Source organism: Rattus norvegicus, chromosome 8 (assembly GCF_036323735.1).
Source record: "Rattus norvegicus strain BN/NHsdMcwi chromosome 8, GRCr8, whole genome shotgun sequence".
NCBI classification, from domain to species: Eukaryota; Metazoa; Chordata; class Mammalia; order Rodentia; family Muridae; genus Rattus; species Rattus norvegicus.
In genome coordinates, this window is record NC_086026.1 from 74,420,830 (window position 1) to 74,441,516 (window position 20,687).

At 46.2% G+C, this 20,687-nt stretch overlaps 2 protein-coding genes across 3 annotated transcripts in view; one reads left to right on the forward strand and one right to left on the reverse strand.

The window, feature by feature from the left end:
- The window catches only part of Hacd3 (3-hydroxyacyl-CoA dehydratase 3), a 37,260-nt gene extending 24,389 nt beyond the window's left edge, over positions 1-12,871 (reverse strand). Inside the window, exon 1 of one of the 2 annotated variants that reach the window (XM_063265158.1) lies at positions 12,064-12,564. Coding sequence is in view for 1 of the 2 variants with exons in the window: in NM_001106831.1 (NP_001100301.1) it covers positions 12,584-12,670 (87 nt within the window). In the remaining variant the exon portion in view is untranslated. The other variant, NM_001106831.1, reaches the window with a different exon arrangement.
- An 870-nt stretch (positions 12,872-13,741) lies between these two features.
- LOC120094339 (ATP synthase membrane subunit DAPIT, mitochondrial-like) lies at positions 13,742-20,434 on the forward strand. Its single transcript, XM_063266416.1, has one exon. It carries the CDS (start codon positions 20,139-20,141, stop codon positions 20,313-20,315), a length of 177 nt encoding a protein of 58 aa, XP_063122486.1. The 5' UTR covers positions 13,742-20,138; the 3' UTR covers positions 20,316-20,434.
- The last annotated feature ends 253 nt before the right edge of the window (positions 20,435-20,687 follow it).

A 20,687-nucleotide genomic window follows, 5' to 3' on the forward strand; every position in this document is an offset into this window, starting at 1 on the left:
CTGGGTTCGGTCCCCAGCTCCGAAAAAAAAAGAACAAAAAAAAAAAAAAAAAGGTAGGGCTGGAGAGATGGCTCAGCGGTTAAGAGCACCCGACTGCTCTTCCAGAGGTCATGAGTTCAATTCCCAGCAACCACATGGTGGCTCACAACCATCTGTAAAGAGATCCGATGCCCTCTTCTGGTGTATCTGAAGACAGCTACAGTGTACTTATATATATAATAAATAAATAAATCTTTAAAAAAAAAAAAAAAGAAAAGCGCAAAAGCGCATGGCTAGGAAAAGGAGCAAAAGATGGCCTTGAAGTCAACTAGACCTGGGTTCATCTTATCTTGATCATTTTTATTTTCTTCTCTCAGCCACCTTCGAATCCACAACGCTTCAATCACTGTGATTTTAAAATAATAATATTACCCAGTAAGATAGCTCTGGGTAGTACTTACAGTAAAGACTGGAGTCTCATCCTCAGGACCCACATGGTAGGAGAAAACCAACACCTTGGGTTGTCTCCTGACCTCTAAACATGTGCCCTAACATACACATACACAATATGCACACACACACACACACACACACACACACGCACACACACACACACACACGCACGCACGCACACTAAATAATGTGGGAGGAAAAGTTAAGCAAACAAGCAAAACCACATTTGAGGACTGTTCTGGGCATTAAGTTGGAGAACATACGGGATGCTGACCTTAGTAAACACAACCTCATTGCTCTCTTCCTCCTCTTAAAACACCTAAGTGTCTATGCCTGCAGGACACTTTATATTCAAAATTAGAGCCAACATTAATGCCTCTTCCTCCCCCTTACCTCCAGAAGCTTAATCGACAGCTTCTCCCTGCGTCCATCTTTGTACAGCCCCTCAACAGTGTCTTGGAATTATTGTTTATTAGTTTCTCTGACCCTCAGGACCTACACTGCTTAATAGCAGGGGCCAGTTATGTTTGGCTCTATGTCCCCAATGCCTCAGTAATTGTTTAAGGGTATGAAATTAAAGCAACTCACCCCATTTCCACAGCCTCTGACGTAAGTGCAGAGTTTGTGAACTTTCTACCAAGCAGGCCTTCACATAGAGGGTTTCCTTCTCACTCACAGGCTCTGCCTGAGTGTGAAGGGAACCTGTGTACACAGGAGCTAACGCAACGACTGAAGCTGCAGCCTGTGAGAGGCCCTGCTTCCAAGATGAGCCTTTGGCTGACATCAGGAAACCTACCTGGCTTCCCTAACGTGTGCCTGCCATATGGTTTATGATGGGACACTAGCGTTCCTTCTGGGACTATGGGATTTTAGTATATACTAGGTGGAGTTCAGCTGGGGAACCAGCCCTTCCAAAAAACATGGGCATCCCTGGGCAGAAGCATTACACATAAGTTAATGTATTTTTCATTGCTAGAGAAAGGGGCATGGATTTTCTCTTTTACTTTTTTAAAGTTTATTTCTTTATTTAGTGTTAAGGAAAATCGAACCCACGGTCCTCCACATGCTAGTCAAGCACTCTCACACAGTTACATTCCTAGCTCAGATTCTCTTTTTTAATCCATTCTGCCAAATCCATTACCATTCTTATTCAATATTCAAATTGCCAACAACTTGGCTAGTGGAAATCCTTCAGACCGGCTCCTGTGTCTTTCAGACATGATCTTACACTCTCTGGTGACCGCTCTTTCTGGCCCAGACTTGAGGTGGGGTCTTTCCTTAGTAGGAAGTCATGTAGAAGACATCACATGGACATGCTGCTGTAGCAGGGTCTTTGCCACTTTTTGTGGGTTGTTCTTTCTTTTACCCTATCAGCCCCCTAGCACTAGAGAAGACAGAAAAATGAACAGAAAGGAAAGAGATTCCCTAAAGAGAGTCAGAGGTCAGAAAGGCGGTGACATTAGTGTTAGACTAATTCCTGCTGATTGAGGGTTTCAAGTTCCTTGGGGCAAATTTGATCTTCATCTTCAGGATATCTAATTTCTTCTTGTTGTTGTACTTAATAAACTGTAGCCAATAACAGCCAACAGCCCAGCCTGTTTCTCAGGAGCTCTACCATTTATATCCCCTCTGCCAAGTCCCCAGAACAACAAACATCACACAGTTGCAGAAACTGTGCAGCTGGCAAGATCACACCCCTGCTAGAGCACGAGGTAAATCATAGGCAGTGCTAGGGACCGTCTGAAGCCCCACATCCCACCCACACCTGGGAGTAAAACAAAAACAGACTCATTATATTTCTGTGTTTTTAAAGAAACCAAAATTTACCGAGTGGTGGTGGTACATGCCTTTGATCTCAGCACTTGGGGGGCAGAGGCTGGTGGATCTTTATGAGTTTGAGGCCAGTTAGGTCTACAAAGTGAGTTCTAGGACAGCCAGGGCTGTTACATAGAGAAACCCTGTCTCGAAAAACCAAAAGAAAAAAAAAAAAAAGAAAGAAAGAAACTAAAATCCCAAAATTGTCACTACAGTTACCTATAGTCATCTCTTCTTCTCCTCTTCTTCCTTGTTATAAACTTAAGCTTACTTATTTTGCCACACTGGTGACTATACCCAGGGTCTTGGCAAGCACTCCATCCCAACCCATTAAGTTTACTTTTTATCTGTATGATCTAGCCTCCACTCCCACACTCTATTGAAACCACCGATGTCAAGACCATCAAAAACATGTATGCTGCTAAACCCAGTAGACAAGCCACCCCAGATTATTCAACCTGTCGTAGGCACTGGCCACGGGTGACCACATCCCACTGAAATGTCCTCTGGGACACATCTCAGAGAGCTGCCTTGGGCTACTCTTTCTGTCTCCTCTGTTGGCTCTTTTTCACTTGCTTGCTTTCCAAGTGCAGAGTGCCTGGGCACCCCAAACCTCCTGCTCCTGCTCCTGCTCCTGCTCCTGCTCCTGCTCCTGCTCCTGCTGCTGCTCCTGCTCCTGCTGCTGCTCCTGCTCCTGCTGCTGCTCCTGCTGCTGCTCCTGCTGCTGCTCCTGCTCCTGCTCCTGCCGCTGCCCCTGCCCCTGCCCCTGCCCCTGCCCCTGCCCCTGCCCCTGCCCCTGCCCCTGCCCCTGCCCCTGCCCCTGCCCCTGCCCCTGCTCCTGCTCCTGCTCCTGCTCCTGCTGCTGCTGCTCTCTTTCGGTTTTCGCTCAGTGTTCTGTCATAATTTGGTATCCTGAGAGCCAAATCCGGCCCACAGTGTGGTGTGCAGCCAGAAACGTGTGCTTTTGTTTCTCCTTCACTGTCTTTCTCCCCTACCAAAAGCTGTATTTTCATTTGGTTTAGGCTTTGGCAAGGTGTCCAGGGTGATTAAAAAGCTGCCTTGCAATAAGCCGTGAAGCACAATACAGAGGCGCCCTCGGGGCTGCCAGGCTCTGGAGCCTCCTCCAAAGATCTGAAAATGAGCCTTCCAATGAGCCACTCGTCCCCTGTGGAATCATCCTCATCCTCATCCTCATCCTCATCCAGGAAGCAGCTCTGCAGGAAGTCCCAGAGAAGAGCCCTCATGCAGGCAGAATGCAGGACATGAAGATCCAAGATGACTGACTCGGCCCAGCTCTCCTCTAACTTTACCCCACTTGTCCTGAGAGGGGTCTTGAATTTATCCACTGCTGCTGTCCTCAGAAGGATTTCCCAGTAGCTTTTCCCTCCCTGTAAGTCCCACAATTTCACAAGGCTCTTTTGTTTTCAGTGCCATCTGGAAAAATTTTAATCCAGCAACATGGTTGCTCTGACAAACAAGGGAACATATCCAAAGACCTTCTAGGTCTGTGTGATCTGGCTGGAATGACTCACCTTTAATCCCTCTGCTGGAATACAGACATGCCCTTAGTGCACACCTTTAATCCCAAACAGTAAAGGTAACATTAGTTTGTAGAAGGAAATCCATGTTTGAAAGGTGACACCTAATTGAGGAGCAGACAAAGGGATGAATCAGAGAAAGATTTGACAGAATGAGTCAGAGATAGGATAAGCCCAACTCTCAAAAGAGCAGAGAAAGAGAGGCAACTTAAGAGAGCCGCAGGGGTGGGGAGGAAAAAGAGAGTGCAGTTTTTTACCAAGACGGTTTTACAAAATCAGGTTGCAGGTGAAGACAGAATGAACCTGTGAACAAGAAGGAGCCAGGAGACTAGAACAAATTGCCAGTGTCAGTTTAAGGCCAAGCAGAACAAGTCAGCCAGAAGCTGAGAGAAGCCAGTTTGAATCAGTCAGCTTGAGAGGAGTTTGGGCCAGAATAGCTGAGTTGAACCAGCCAGTCAAGAGTTCAGAAAGAACTTAGAAAGATTGAGTTTATTCAGCAGTAAGCCCCTGAGACAATACATCTGGTGAATAAAAGTTACTTTTACAACACCAGGAATGGAACCCAGGGCCTTGCACATGCTGGGCAGGTACTCTACCACTGTGCAATACCCCAGTCCTCCTGTGGCTTGTTTTTTTTTTTTTTTTAAATTGTGTGTATTTTGCCTGCATGTATGTGCATATATAATATGTATGTTTAGTGACTGCAAAGGCCAGAAGGGAACATTGTACCCCTTGGAACTGAAGTTATAGATAGTTGTAAGCCACAGTGCTGGTTAATTTTTTGTCAACTTGACACAAGCTAGAGTTATCTGAGAGAAGAAAACCTCATTGAAAAAATACCTCCATAAGATATAGTTGTAGGGTATTTTCTTAATTAGTGATCGATGGGAAAGGGCCCAACCCAATGTAGGTGGTGCCATCCTTGGGCTGGTGGTTCTGGGTTCTATAATAAAGCAAGCTGAGCAAGCCATGATGAGCCATCCAGTAAACAGTTCCCCTCCAGCAGCAGCAGCAGCAGCAGTAGGTCCTGCCTTCAGGTTCCTCCCCTGTGTGAGTTCCTGTCCTGGCTTCCTGCAGTGAAGGGCTACAATGTGGAAGTGTAAGCCAAATAAATTCCTTTCCTCCCCAACTTGCTTTGGTCATGGTGTTGCATCCCAGCAATAGTAACCCTGACTGTGACAGCTGCCATGGCAGTGCTGGGAATTTAACCTGGGTCCTCTGCGGAAGCAGCCAGTGCTCTTACCACTGAGCCTACAGCCTCCGTCTATAGCTTATTAACATACAGGGCTCTGCTTGAATGTTATCTCCTTGGAGATGTTCCCAGAATACTGAAGCTGCAGAAGTCCTTGTGAAGTACAAACTTCAGATTCTTCCTGCCAATCACTCAATGGAAGCTCACATCTTAGTTCTAAGAACCTCTTACTGAGCTGGGTGTGGTGGCCATTAATCCCAGCACTAAAGGAGGCAGTCGGATCTCAACCAGCCTGCTCTACAGACAAGAGTTCCAGAACTGCCAGAGCTACACAGAGAAACCCTGTCTCAAAAACAAAAACAGAAAAACACCAACTTACTGAACACCATGCTTTCCCACAGGGATGTTCACTGACAGCAATAAGCCCACCAGTTTAGCTAAAAAACAAATGAACACTCCGGTGTATAAGAAAGTACGGATCCGGGGTTAGGGATTCAGCTCAGTGGTAGAGCAAGCACAAGGCCCTGGGTTCGGTCCCCAGCTCTGAAAAAAAGAAAAAAAAAAAAAAAAAGAAAGAAAGTACGGATCCAGCTTAGCGGTGGTGGAGCACCTGTAGCAGAATTTTAGCAGAGCCACTGTATCTGGCATGAGTCTGGAATGGTGGCACCTAAGCTCTGAGGTAGCGTTTGTCACTGACTGCTGCCTGAGATTTTTATGGGGTTTTACTTTTAAAGGATTCTCACAGCCTTTGCATAACAGTCTCCAGAATGCCTGGCAAACCAGGACGTGTCTGTATGGCTAAAAATTGCTTAAGGTTCTTTCAATACAACCCCGAGAACAAATAAATTTTGTTATACAGAAACTGATTTGCTAAAGATGCTTTTTGTAACAATAAAGCTCTGCAAACGGGTTTGGGCTCAGTCCTTGAGAGGCTGCTTGAGAAGCCTAAAATCATCCTGCCTTGTCGCTCTTAGATCAATAGTTCTGTATAACCCAGAGCTCCTACAAGGCACACCTTTAATCCTAGCACTCAAGAGGCAGAGGCAGGCAGAGCTCTGAGCTCGAGGCCAGCCTGGTGAGTCCAGGACAGCTAAGGCTCTGTTGCACAAAGAAACCCTATCTCAGGGTGGGGTGTGTGTGTGTGTGTATGTATACAATGAGGTCCATATTTTACATATCAAACTGAGGTTCATATTTTACATATCAAACTGAGGTCCATATTTTACATATCAAACTGAGGTCCATATTTTACATATCAAAGCAGACCTGCCCTCCAGGTTCTCCCAGACATGTGTGTGTGTGTGTGTGTGTGTGTGTGTGTGTGTGTGTGTGTGTGTGTGTGTGTGCGCGCGCGCGTACGTGCACTCACTCATTCGCTCTCTCTCTCTCTTTCTCTCTCTCTCGCCCCCCCTCCTCTCCTTTTCCTACTCTTCTCCTTTTGTGTGCGCCTTTTCTCCCTCCTGTCCCCCGAGCCTTCTCTTCCCACAACTCCCCTAACCTCAATCCTTGGAGCCAGTGAGCAGCTACCCAAAAAACCCTATTCTAATCTAATCTGGCCTAAATTGGATCATTTCATTGGTGAAGAAATAACCATTATACACACACACACACACACACACACACACACACACACAAAATAATGGTGCATCTTGTAATCAATTAAATCTAAGATATCATGAAACTCTACTTTTCAAAACAAAATACTGCCCTGAATTCTTCTAGCTCATATTTGGAAATTGTTTAAGAGTCTAAAACTATTATGTCCAAAGGGAGATTCTTGATTTGGGCCCAAAAAGTCTTAGGTATTTCAGTAAAATACCAATGGATCCTCTGTGCTTACACCAAATCACTACAGCTAGTTGCTGGTTACTTCCCTTCCCAAAATGAAACCTGTGGCAGAACCTTCCCCGAATGAATAAAGATTTCAGGGGACCAATCACTGGTCAAGGAGTAGGCAGGGACTTCCAGGTCAGAGAGAGGAAGAGGGGAGGCAGAAGAAAGATACTTCCTTTCGGACAGGAAGGACGATGTAGGCAGCAGAGGCCCCCAGTTCAGGTGGTGGATCTGTTGGGATTGACTACCGGAGGATTTAACTTAGAATGGCTTACAAATTAGGATGCGAGTTGCTGGGCCCGGTGATTATTGTGTTACCTGTTGATTCTAAACTAAGATTGTGTGGCATTTTCCTTCATGCAGCGACTCAGCTGGGTTCCAGAGAGAAAGGTACTGCTGCAAAGAATGGGTCTGTGAGAAGTGCACCCCAGCTAGCTGTGTGAATTTGGACGTGTGGGGCTAGTGTGGCAGCAACTCGCCATGGTAACTTACTGAGCCAGGTAGAGAGATTTCAGAGCTCCCAGTCAGAGTCTGCCAGTCTTCTAGAGGCTGGAGGGATGGTTCACTGTTTACAAACACTGTTCTTCCAGAGGAAGTCAGTGTGATTCCCAGCATCTACATGGCAGCTCAGAAACTGTCTAAACTCCAGTGTCAGATCTAATGCCCTCTTGTAGCTTCCATAGACACTGAATGCACATGGTGCACAAACATACATGCAGACAGCACACTCATACACATAAAGTACAAATAAACTTTTAAAAGAAAAAAAATGGTCTTCCAAAGACATGCTTGCAATCATTCTACCCAGAGGTGGAGGCAGGAGGAAAAAAGTTCAGGGTCACCCTTAGACACAGAATCAGTTCAAACCAGCCTGGTCTACTTGTCACCCTGTCTAAAAGAAAGAAAGCAGGAGGTCCTCGAGGATTTCACATCTCCCTCGAAATGATCCACATAGCGATGGAGAGAATCCACCACTCCAAAGTGCTGGGACTCAAACGTCGGCCCTTGCCACATCATAGGCAAGTACACTACCACTGAGCTGTAGCAGCAAGCCCCTGAGTAATTTAAAATACAGACTCTAAGGGCTCATGCTTCTGCTGAAAACTCTTCAATAGTTCCCACAGCTCTACAATGAAGTGCAAACTCCTTGCCATGGCAACAAGTCTCTCCCTGACCCACATCTTTAAACCCTCCAACCTCCTCTCCTTTTCCTTACAACACCCCACACATACTAATATCCTTTCTGTTCCCCAGGAACCCTCCACGCCCCAGTGCAAGTCTCTGCACTTGTCAGGGTGTTGTATCTCTCTCTGGGTTCCTCTTTTCCTCCTAGGTTTGGCTACTTTGTCTCTTTGTGTGTGTGATGAAGGGGATCCATCCTACAACCGGTCCAGTATCCAGTGAGTTACAAGCCCAGTCCTATTCCGTGCCTCCTGCATAACTCATTCTATCCATCCACTTCAGACCTCCTAATTTCCTCCACTCGGCCTTCCCTGACCATTCAGTCTGCCTCTGCCTTCTCGGGTCTCCCTTTATACTGCATACCGTGACCAGCACCTAGTCCATGGCCTTGGACCTAAATCAATTCAAATGACCAGGTCAGTGTACTGCTTTATGAGTAGTTTTGTTTTGTGGTTATGAACAGTGTAGAGTTTCTGAGTTTTACTGTGAAATGTTTCAAGCAATTGGCCAAACACTGAAAACTGTAGCAAACACTGCCATCCATGACTGATGTCCATTGGCATTATGCTCTATTTGTCTGTGGTTTAAAAGGAGGTAAGAAAGACACTGGTGCAGTTGCGATTAAAGTACATCTTCAACTCAACCAGACATTGCCAAAATGTTCTGCAAAAAAAAAAAAAAATGCCAATTAATACTCAAACTAACTGTATTGAAGATGACTCACTGAGGGCTGGCGGAACAACAACAAAAAAAAAATACCTCCTGGGGGTTGGGGATTTAGCTCAGTGGTAGAGCGCTTGCCTAGGAAGCACAAGGCCCTGGGTTCGGTCCCCAGCTCCGAAAAAAAGAACCAAAAAAAAAAAAAAATACCTCCTGTTGGGCCAGAATGATAGCCAAGCCTGACCAAGGTCTATTCCCCAGACTCAGGTGATAGAAGGGGAAAGCCAGCTCTGAAAGTTGTCCTCTGACCTCCACAAATGCACTGTGTCTCAATCTTGAGCACACACCCAGGTGCATAAGCACACGAAGTGAATGTAATCTTTCCCTTAGTTTGAGACAGGGTTTCTCTGTGCAGCCCTGGTTAACCTGGAACTTGCCATGTAGACCAGGCTGACCTCAATCTCACAGATACCTGCCTCTGCCTCCCAAATTCTGGGATTAAAGGTGTGCTCTCATAGGCCCTGCTTATTCCTGAATCTAGACAGGCAGCATTTCAGGGTCCTGGACATTCATTCACCTGCTTTCATTATCTCTTCTTTTTGTCTGCTGGAAAACACACTTACTCTTACTCGGTTCTTCATGAAAGATGCTAGGTGTTTGCCAGGGCATTTGGGGCAGGTATACTCTTCAAGCTCGCCTTGCTCGCCAAGCTTCTCCTCTAGGGCTTACATTTTGCTTCTTATGACCTTCTTCTGTGTTTCTAGTACCAGTCTCCTCCATTTTCCTCAGCAACTTCACTTCACACGGTCAGTTCCTTAACCCACTTTAAAGTGATTTTTGTGAACGGCCCAGAGGCAGAAATCTTATCTTTTTGCTGCCTGGATTAATAGTTCTCCTAATCCGATTTTCTGAACGGTTCATCCTTTCTCAATGACTGTGTAAAGCCATCCTGGTCATGTGACAATGTTTCTTATGTAGACGGGTGTGCTAATGGGTGGTGTTCGGCTTCCGTGTTCCACGAGTCTAGCTCTCATCTAAGACTTAGCATCTCGGTCATATAAACCCCACATGCTTAGCTGGCATGCTAGAACCATGTAATTCACGTAAACCTCTAAAGTCAGTTCAAACATCGAAAGAACCCTTCCTATGAATCAGATATTACTACTCCCATGTGATCACCAGCTAATAAGTGGGAAAAGGCCCAACCTCACACCTTGGATGACCTTTCTTTCTACCAGACACTTGACAAAAACAGTATCTTCCAAACTGGCTGTGTACTCTGAATACAACAGAAACCTTGTTAAATGAACACTTGCTTTAAGGACCATGGCAGCTGAGACAGAGCTGTGTACTGATGCTGCCCAGTGCTATTCTGAAATCCCCACTCCCCACTACCTCTTCCCTACTGCTCACCTCAAGCATAATGCCACCAGTGAGGTTGTTACTGTTCACACCCTGTACACATCTCTGCAACTCCAGAGACTGATGTGACAACAGGGCCGTGCACCTTGTCCTAGGGGAAGGCAGACTTGATCACCCCACACACACACACTGCTGTGGAGTTCTCAACCCTTTGAAACTCACTCATCAGCTGTAGGTTTCGCTCTAAGAGGCAGAACAGTAGTGGAAAGCTGCCCAGGAGCCCAGAACCTGCCTTAGGGACCAACGAGAGTGAGTATTCCTTAAATGGTTTGCACTAAGCAAACGAATTGCTTCATCTTGAGCGGACCCTGGGCTAGAAGTTGTTTCAACAGAGCCGGAGTAGATTATTCGAGAAAGCAAACAGAGGCAGCTCATGGCATTCACTAAATGCACAGCAAGAACAGGTCACTCTCTTATTGGCCATTACTAGCTCATAGAACAACAACCTCGGAAAAGATTTTTCTGAAAACAAGAGGAGGCAAAGGCTAATGCACAATTGTGTATAAAAGCAAACACCTGGTCACATTGCCACCAAAGACACACCAGACACCCTCCCTCTCTTGGCCAAAGTGAACACTATTTCTCCAGAACAGTTTAACCCTGTGTCTCTGAGCCTCCTTACTGTTTTTCAGAACTGCCTGTCTAACCACAGCAGCTAAGCTACAGTGAGCCACCCTTCCTTCCCACAAGCACCAATGCTCAGGTCCCATCATCAGTTTTAACACACTCTTAATAGACACTGACACACACACACACACACACACACACACACACACACACACACACAATCTCCAAAGAGTAGTTCAATAAACTTGGTTTTAGCTACAGGTGGCCTCTCTGGAAAGTTCTCCCAGTAACAGGTAGACACGAAGCCTTCTCATCTCCGGAAGCCAGTTCCAATTCAAGGAAAGAGAGGCAAAGAATTATTTTAATACCAGGGACCTGTTTCAACACCAAAACTCAGCTTTACCAACAGATATATTCATGAACAGCCTTTTTTTGTTTTCATGTAATTTGCTTCCTTACAGACAGAATGCTCTGGAAAAGTTCCCTGTGCCCTGGGAAAGTGGAGCTTGTCTGACTCATCTCTGAAAATCTGTAGTACATTATACATAGTATTGACGTGTTCTTTAAAATTAATGCCTCAGACTAGCAGATATGAAGCCCCAGAAAGATCAAACCTCCATGGAGGCATTAGGGACTCATTCTTCCCAAAATTTCTTTAAAAGGACTTTTCTCTAAAAGAAATTTTCTCCTTTTTTCCCTACCTTCATTTTTAATATGTTTCAAACATGAATCTTGGGCATGATGGCATATACCTTTAGTCCCAATACTCAGGAGGCAGAGACTGGCAGATCTCTTTGAGTTCCAGGCTAGCCTGGTCTACATAGTGAGTTCCAGGCCAACCTGGTCTACACAGTGAACTCCAGGCCAGCCATAACTACATAGCACAACTAACTCCAAAATATAAAAATTAAAGAAAAAAACGTTTTGGGTTTTTTTTTTCTATTTTAGCAAGGAATCCTGTAGCAGAGTGGAGGACAACAGCACAGAACACTATTCATCCTATTATAGAAAAGCATTTATTCAGGTTTGCTTACACCTTAAATGAAATGTACTGCTTACTCAAAGATATTCTGGCCAGGATTAGCTTCATCGGTCACAAGAAGAAACTATTTACATTCCAGAAGCAAAGAGGGCACTCAAGTGGACATGGGTACCTAGACCCTGCAAGAAACTATGCCAGCTGAATTGATGAATCCAGACATGTATCTAATTTCGAGCAAGAAAGAGTTCAGAGGAGCGAGTTAGAATACCCTGTATGTCAAGGAGACTAGGGAGTAAGGATGTCTGTAGAAAGAACATTCCAGACCAAAACCACTTGCTTCACGCCTAATAATACTGAATGGTCTGGTTAGAGACATGGGACGTTTCCAGGGATTTGACTTGCTCACATTAATAGGCAAACGAGATGAAATTAATGCTTACGGTAACACGATAATTTCTTTACGCAACTTGATAAGGCTGAGCTCGCAGCCTTATAGAGGATGGAAATCATTTCCTTGTCGAGCGGGGGTGTCGATTTCCATCACTGAACGGTTGGGGGGTTGCCCCCGCCCAGCCCAGCGACTGGCCTTGAGAACGTCAATGGGCCGCTCCGGCTGGACCTCAGAGGCCAGCGCTGACGTCCAGCCACGGCCTAACAGGCCACTGTCAAGCCACACTTTAGATCCACGGAGCTCATCCCACAACTCAGAGGGCCTCGGGCAAGCCGAAGGCCGCGGGCCAGCCTCCAGGACACCGCTGTGGTTCCCCAGGATGCCTACCAGGAACAAAGGGGATACCGGGGGCCACGCGCAGAACGCCCGACGGCACCTGCAGCCCTAGGGGAAACCCGGGCGCCCCACTCGCGGCTGCCGGTGGCGCACTGCAGGAGCGCATACGCGCAGGGCGGCCGACGGGTACCTGGGGGCCCCGATCCCGCGCGCACCCCGCAGCCGGCCTTTACCTGCACGTCACTCAGCTCCACGCGCAGATACAGCTCGCGGTGTCGCTGAGCCCAGTAGACGTGCGGCGTCAGCACTTGAGTCTCCATGGCCCACGCTGTCCCGGGAGCGGGGAGGCTCGGCTTGCTGCGCCTCGTTACCTCCGCCTATGAGCCGCTGGAGCTAGCCGAACGCAGGCCGCAAACCCGCACGCTCCGCAGCCCGCAGCCCGGCTGTCTCGAGATGCTCCACGCTCGCGGCCCGCGCTTGCGCAGTGAGGACGGGGGAGGGAGCGCGGTGAGAACCCGGCGAGGGACAGGGCGGAGGCGGGACGTGGGGGAGGCTAGCGGGCACACCACGTGATTAGCGGCGGGCGCTGTGGCCTTGGGATCCGAAGCGTTCCTGCTCAGTGCTTTCCGCCTACCGTGCGTCAGGGAGGTCCTTGCACAAGAGCATGAAAGTGAGAGGCTCTTATCTACAAAGAGAGGGCGGATCGACATCGTTGGAAGAGGCTTGTGTGCAAGGAACTCTTCCAAGTTTTTATGAGTGAAAACGCAGCGTTTAGTGAGAGCCCGCTTCCTCCCTGGGCTTCAAAGCCACACACAGAAAGACAGATGAGACATTCAAGACATACATTGGTGTTGCTTTTTCCCCGTTTTCTTTCTTATTATGTAGCACTAGGTGACCTGGAACTCACTAAGTAGACCAGATCCAGGGACCCGCCTGCTTCTGCCCACTTAGTGTTATGATTTAACTCGCATGGCCTCAGGCTTCCTGTTTTAAGAGAGAAGGTTTCCTTTCACTGCCCTTGGTATCGCTAGCTCAGTTCTGAGCATTTAAGGACCCATGTGCTCAAGGCTATAACCCCAGCTCCTTGCAGTGTTGTCTGTTTCTAAGTTTTTCTGCAAAGAAGCACAGCTATTATGGACCTATCTCCAGGCCACTAAATAGAGATCAGTAGAAGGACTGTATCTGAGTTGGTCGAGTATTTGTCTGGCATGCATGGAGCCCTGGGTTTGATCTCCAGCACCACTTAAATCAGGAAGAGAGGTGAAGACTCGTAATCTCAGCACTTGAGAAGTGCAAAGTCATCCTTAGTTACATACTAAGTTCGAGGCCAACCTGAGCAAACAGAGGAAAAGGAAATAAAGGAAAGTGTATCATCCAGACTACAAAGTGCAAGTAGGGTAGGGTGGGGGAGATTAGACAGCAATGCCAAGCTGAAACGGGGTCGGGGTGGGGGATTTTATGATGGTGTCAGTCAAATGAAAAAGAAACAAGACTGTCCTGTTAGCATTCTGTCTAAGCTCTGCCCCGCAGCTACTTGGCAATAGCCAGGTATGCCTGACACTAAAAAAGGGGCTGTTTGCCCCCACCCCCACTTCTTGCTCCTCTATTTCTCTTGTTTCCTGCCCCCACTCTTTCCCCATTCCCTTACCCCCTCTCTCCACTCGATCATGGCCTGCCTCTACTTCTCTCCCCCTCCCCCCTCCCTCTGCCTCTACTACCCTCTTAACTCCCCTCCCCATGCCCTGAATAAATTCTATTCTACACTATACCATTCTGTGGCTGGTCAAAAGAACCAACCGCTCTTTAAAAGTCACCCTTGTCAAGTTGTCACAGGAATTTCACCTCCATTGGATAAAACTCCTACCTCTGGCTCTTCTCAGGCTGCAAGCTCTCCCCAAGCAACCTCTCCTCATCTCACCTTTTGAACTCATGTATGGATGTCTGGTCCTAACCTGGTCTTTTGCAAAATGCTCTCCCCTGCCAGACCATCTACTCATCCCATTGCTTTGCCACCTCCACTCTCCCCTGTGGAACTTTATCATCTACCTGAGCCACACACTGTCCCCAGTCCACTGCCTATCAACATTAGAGACCAAGTTCTGCTATCTTCTCCAGACCATTGGCCCTCACCCATCTCTCCTAAATGTCAGGGCCCTTTTAAGGTAATTCTCATGACTCCTACAGCTGCTAAACTTGAGGGACTCTCTCATCCGGTCCACCTGTCACACTTCAAACTTTTCATACCTTCACATAAAAATTCTTCATACACGTCGACCCTAACAGGACCATGCTCCAGAAGACATCAAGACCACCCACCTTATCCCCAATTCCAGAAAATGAGATTCCACTCCAGTAACTGCGCTCGCTCTACCCCACTGCATTAGACAGGGGCCTCTCATCCTCCCCCTGCTGTTTGTTTCCATTCAGGGCAGCCCTTACATCTGGAGATTGGAGGTTCAAGAAACCTCCACAGATAACAGTCTTTCTAATTTTTTCCTTCTTAATTAAACCAAAAAACGGGGGAATGTTAGCACTCTGTCTAAGCTCCACCCCACAGTTACGTGGCAACAGCCAGGTATGCCTGACACTATAAAAGGGGCTGTTTGTTCCACACTCTTGCGCTCTCTCTCTCTCTCTCTCTCTCTTTCTCTCTCTCTCTCTCTCCCTCCCTCCCTCCTCCCCTCCCCCTCTCTCTCCTTTCTTTTTTTAAAAAGATTGATTGATTGATTGATTGATTGATTGATTGATATGACTACACTGTCCCTTTCTTCAGACACACCAGAAGAGGGCATCAGATCCCATTACAGATGGTTGTGAGCCACCATGTGGTTGCTGGGAATTGATCTCAGGACCTCTGGAAGGGCAGTCAGTGCTCTTAACTGCTGAGCCATCTCACCAGCCCTCTCTCTCCTTTCTTGCTTTTGCCTTCCTGTCCCCATTTTCTCCCCATTCCCTTACCCCCTCTCTCCACATGCTCATGGCTGGCCTCTACCTCTCTACTCCTCTTCTCTCTCCCTCTTTCTGCCTTTCTCTGCCTCTGCTACCCTCTTAACTCCCCTCCCCATTCCCTGAATAAACTCTATTCTATTGTGTCTGGTCCCTCAGGGGGAAGGGATGCCTCAGCATGGGCCCCCAAAGGCACCCCTTTCCTCCATACTGACTACACCTCCATAGACATAGCCCCCTCTCTTTATCTTTTTATAAACACATCACCCTCTCTCTAGAGACAGCCCTCCCAGCCCTGTTTGGCCCAGGGCCATGTCTCCCTTCTCACAGATCAGTCCTTATCACTGCAGAGAGCTTTCATTTGGTCCTTGACACTGATAAAGGCTATTGCCAGGACTTACACGCCTAGTTTCTGGTGTTGGCAAGGGATCCTGCTTGGCTTTGATGTTCACCTTTTTACAGACTCATCTGATGGCTGAAGGACTTTCCGAAACGGAGCTGGTGTAGATGGGCATAGAGATCAGTTGGTAGAGCACTTGCCCAGCATACACAAAGCCCTAGGTTGGATCCCCAGAACCACCAGGCCACATATCCCAATCAATGGTCCACATACATAATCCTAGACCGGAAGATGGAGGCAAGAGAGTCAAGAGTTCAAGGACATCTTTGGAATTAAAGTCTGGCCTGGGATGAATAAGACCATGTATGAAGCAAAAAAAAGGGGGGGGTGTGTGAAGGGATTTGTTGAATTCAGCTATTTGGAGCCTCACCTATGCACAAACCGTCTTAACCAGTTATCTATAACCAAAACTGAGTTTGTCTAAACCACTAAGGGAGAAAAACTGATGGACAAACCCAGGCATCTAGTAGGGAACAATCAGATCATATAGCTAAAACCTCCTAACTATGCCGAGAGGGTGATACTGTGCCCAACCTTTAGCAGAAAGATCAGCTCATCAACCACAGTTCAAAGGAAATCACACAGCTGCCTCCACCTGAGTTGGCACCATCCTTCCATACCAACCTTACATTCGGGCTGTGGCCTTTCCCCCTTATTCCCTCCTTCCCATCTGATAATTCTAGTTCTCTAATCTGCTTAAGTGACTGCCAAACGCAGACACGTGCGTAAAGTGCATCAGTGGTGGGCATAAAACAGAGTAAAATCCATGCGTTTGTTTGCATGCCCAAAGACATTACTATGCGTCTATGCATGAAAACAATCACTGTGGGGAGAGAAGGAAGCTGAGTACCTGGTCGACCAGGATGGGAGAAAACATTTCACCATATACCTTAAAGCTAGTGTGTGTGCATGTGTGTGTACCTGGTCATATAGCTGTGTGCATGGGGGCTATATGTGTGTGGGGGGGGTATATGTGGATGTGTTTATGTATGTGTTTGGAGGCTAGAAATTAATAGAGGTGTCTTCCTCAGCCACTTTTTGAAACGGGATCTATCTCTCACCGAACCTGGAACTCGTCGATTTCACTATGCTAGCTGGTGAAGAAATTCCAGTGACCCACCTATATCCACTGTCTCAAAACCAGGTTCACGGACAGGTACCACTGGGCCTGGCTTTTGCAGGAGCCAGAAGAACTCAGGTACCCACACTTGCACAGCGGACACTTTAAAACTGAGCCATCTCTCAGGCCTCCTCAAGTGTTTTTTGAGCATGTGACAGAATTGCCTATTCGAAGGTAACTGTGAGAAGAAAATCGGGAGAAACCCTGTTTTTGTTGTTGTAGCTTGGTGCAGGATATGCCCCTAACCTAGATCACTGTTTCCTGTGGTCACCAGCGCTCAGTGTGTGTGCTGTCTACTCACAATCCCTTGCCCCTCTAGATTAAAAGCCCAGACTGCCTGTTCTGCCATCATAAAACATCTAACGTGAAGCCTTTCAGAAAGGAGATACTTAAAACATACTCGTATAAGATTACTGGCAGATAAAAAGAGAAAAATGGGGGCTGGGGATTTAGCTCAGTGGTAGAGCGCTTACCTAGGAAGCGCAAGGCCCTGGGTTCGGTCCCCAGCTCCGAAAAAAAGAACCAAAAAAAAAAAAAAGAGAGAAAAATGTCAATGATAGTACCTAGAAATGTTCTGGTGAAATTGGCACACCCATGCTTAACATAACTATGGGCAGTTTAAAATTTGCAGAACCATTTTGCAAAGCGACATTGCAATATATAATAAGAAAAACATTTGCGCTATACAGTCTAGTTGGATTTTAATTTTTTCAAACACCTATTTTTAATCATAGTTCTTTTTTTTGGTACTTATTATCACTTTTATTTACAACAAATTATTCCCAATTTCTTCTGCTCAATAGTTCTTTGAGACAATCCATCAGCCTTAGCCAATCGGAGAATAAAACCATCTGACTCGCCCATCCTGTGAATGGCCCTGCAAAATGCCATAGGTTTTTTGTTTTGTTTTGTTTTTTTTTATTAACTTGCGTATTTCTTATTTACATTTCGAGTGTTATTCCCTTTCCCAGTTTCCAGGCCAACATCCCCCTAACCCCTCCCCCTCCCCTTCTGTATGGGTGTTCCCCTCCCCATCCTCCCCCCATTGCCGCCCTCCCCACAACAATCACGTTCACTGGGGGTTCAGTCTTAGATGCCATAGGTTTTAAACTGGCCATTAAACTGGCCTGTGCCCCTGTCGATCTCAGCCACATTCATCTGGAAGGACGTGTGGTCCTTGGCAGCAATGATGTGGTTGCTCCAGGAAGCATTTCTGCAGCACGTACAGATTCACAAACTCACTGGCGGCGGCATTCTGCATACTGAGGACATCCCTGCTCACAGGTCTACTAAGAATGCAGAAAGTTAATGACAGTTCTTAAACACTTTAACCTCTTTTGTAGCCCATCACCCACTGGAGATAGTGGGAAAAAAAGGATGGGGTGGGGGGGGAGATGGACCTATATAGTAAGGTTCTTTGAAGCAATTCCTATCTGTGTTGTCTGGAAATTGGCAGTTCAGTTCACCAGTTAGCAGGCGGCAGCAGCTCAGTCTACTCAAAATTTCTTTATGGCTAGACCAGAAGTTCAGATTGGTAAGTAGGAATAGAGAACAAGAATCAGCAGTGGTGATACTTCCTAGCAGAGTCAGCAGTCCTCTCAGGGAAGCAAAGATCAGCGAAGATGCAAGACCAACAAGCACTGCACAGCTGGTTGTACATGCAAGCCAAGCTCAGCTGCCATCACTGTCCATCAAGTCCTTTTTATACTCTCTCCAAGCAATCATGTGTCCTCCACGGGTCTCAGCATCGGTCTCAGCTGACATCACTCTGCCAATCAGCCTGAGTCCACAGAAGTGCAAGAAGCCACAGCACACCACCAGAAGATATTAGGTGCATTTCTCTCTATGGAGTCCTGACAAATGCAGCTCAACTATGCAATGTAAGGCGGCCAATACATGGGTGTCCTTAGCAAAAAAATCTCTCATCATGTGTCCTTTCATGTACTTGCTTTAGCAGAACATCCTCTCTCCATGTCTGCTTCAGCGAAATATTCCTTTACGTGTTTGCCCCAGCAAAAATACCATCCAAAGGACTTTCCCTTAAGTTTCCACGTCACCTAGTGATTTACCTTTTGTGGATTTTAGTCTAAGAAAATCGTTCCAAGGAAGAAAGATGCATTAAGTGTCTATAAATACCACACAATTTTTTTGTGTTTTTTTTTAAATTTTAAAAAGCAATCCAGTTATATTACAACCCATAATTGGGGAAAGTAGAAAATTCAAAACTAGAAACACTGACTGTGTTTATGATTTGTTAAACTTCTTTTAATGCTATTAACATTGTACAGAGGCAAGATACTAAGAAGTAACTTGAGTTTTTTTCCTTGCTGTGTAACTGTGGTCATCAGTTTTACTGTCGACTTGATGCAATCTAGAATCTCTTGGAAAGGGAATCTCAATAAGGAATTGTCTGAATTGTGTTAGATAGTGGGATATAACTGTGAGGGATTTTTTTCTTAGCTGGATTTACTGGAGTTGGGAAACTTACCCTGAATGTGGGAAGCACCATTTCATAGGGTGGGTCCTGGTCAGTGTGAAAAGGAGAAAGCCTGCTGAGCACTGCCAGGCATGCACCTGTTACCCCTCTGCTCTTGACTCAGTGTGATGAGACAGGCTGCTTCCAGTTCTTGCCTTCCCTGTTATGATGCTCTGCAACCTGAACTGCGAGCGAAAACAAACCCTTTCTCTCCTAAGTAGCTCTTGTCAGAATATCTTATCACAGCAATGGGCAAGGAACTAACACTTGCTCCTGCCCAATTTGGAGTGCTAATAGGAGGCAGTCATTGCTCTCTTGGAGTTGCAATGGTGAGACTCAAGAGCAGAGATGCCAAATTCTCCTTTCAACAATTCAACTTCATATGTAAGACAAAATATCTTGAAGGGCAAAACAGCCTAAGAATAAACACATTGTTCCACTAAAAACAGACTTAGAGAAGCCAACCCATCCCCAGACAAGGAACTCTAGAGAAGGCTCTGAGAAAGACATGCCAGGGTCTGAAATGGAGAGGGGGAAACCCTGCTTCTAGAACCAGTTTCTCAGGGGGCTTAAGCAGCAGGTAACAATTTACCATATAATGTACATGACACTGGATTTACCTGTGACTGAGCAAAATTATGCTTTTTGTTCCTACATGAGTGAGTCACATAAGTCCAGGTTGAGTTGAACTACATAAAAACTAAGACAATTCCATACATGTAGCTTGAAAATGTTTCTCTGCTCACATGTAAAATGCACATACACAACAAAAGGCTGGAGCTAGTGGCTGGGTTTGCTGAAGGACATCGGCTGTAGAGTTTGTGAACGAAGAAGAAGATTGAAGTCATGGCTGGTCCAGAAAGTGATGGCCAATTCCAGTTCACTGGTATTAAAAAATATTTCAACTCTTATACCCTCACAGGTAGAAAGAATTGTGTCCTGACCACATATGGAGGCATTGCTTTGTTGGTCCTATACTTTAAGTTAAGGCCTAAAAACACCCCAGCTGTGAAAGCAACATAAATGGATTTTGAAATGTCTGGCCTCATCTGTTAAGTCCCATGCCTGAAGAAGCTGATGTGAACTCATCATGTAATACTCAATATGTACAATAAACTATGAATCTGTAAAAAAAAACAAAAGGCCTATGGCAAATTAGCAAGATTGTTGATATGTCTTTCAGTTATGTCTGAACGTTCTGCTTAGACTATAGTTAAACTTGGGAAACTGTTGCTTGCTGCTGGAGAGATTGCACACAGGCTTTTGTATGCCTCTTGGGTTCCCCAGGCTTTATCTTGCTTTGGTTTTAGTCAAGTTCTACATCTAGGACGAGATCAGTATAGTATGTGCATGTTCATGTGACTGCATATGCAACATGTGTTTAGCGTGCATGCA

Bases quoted from the DNA above. Each gene is read 5' to 3' on its own strand.
- LOC120094339 (XM_063266416.1), top strand. From the start codon at position 20,139: ATGGCTGGTCCAGAAAGTGATGGCCAATTCCAGTTCACTGGTATTAAA.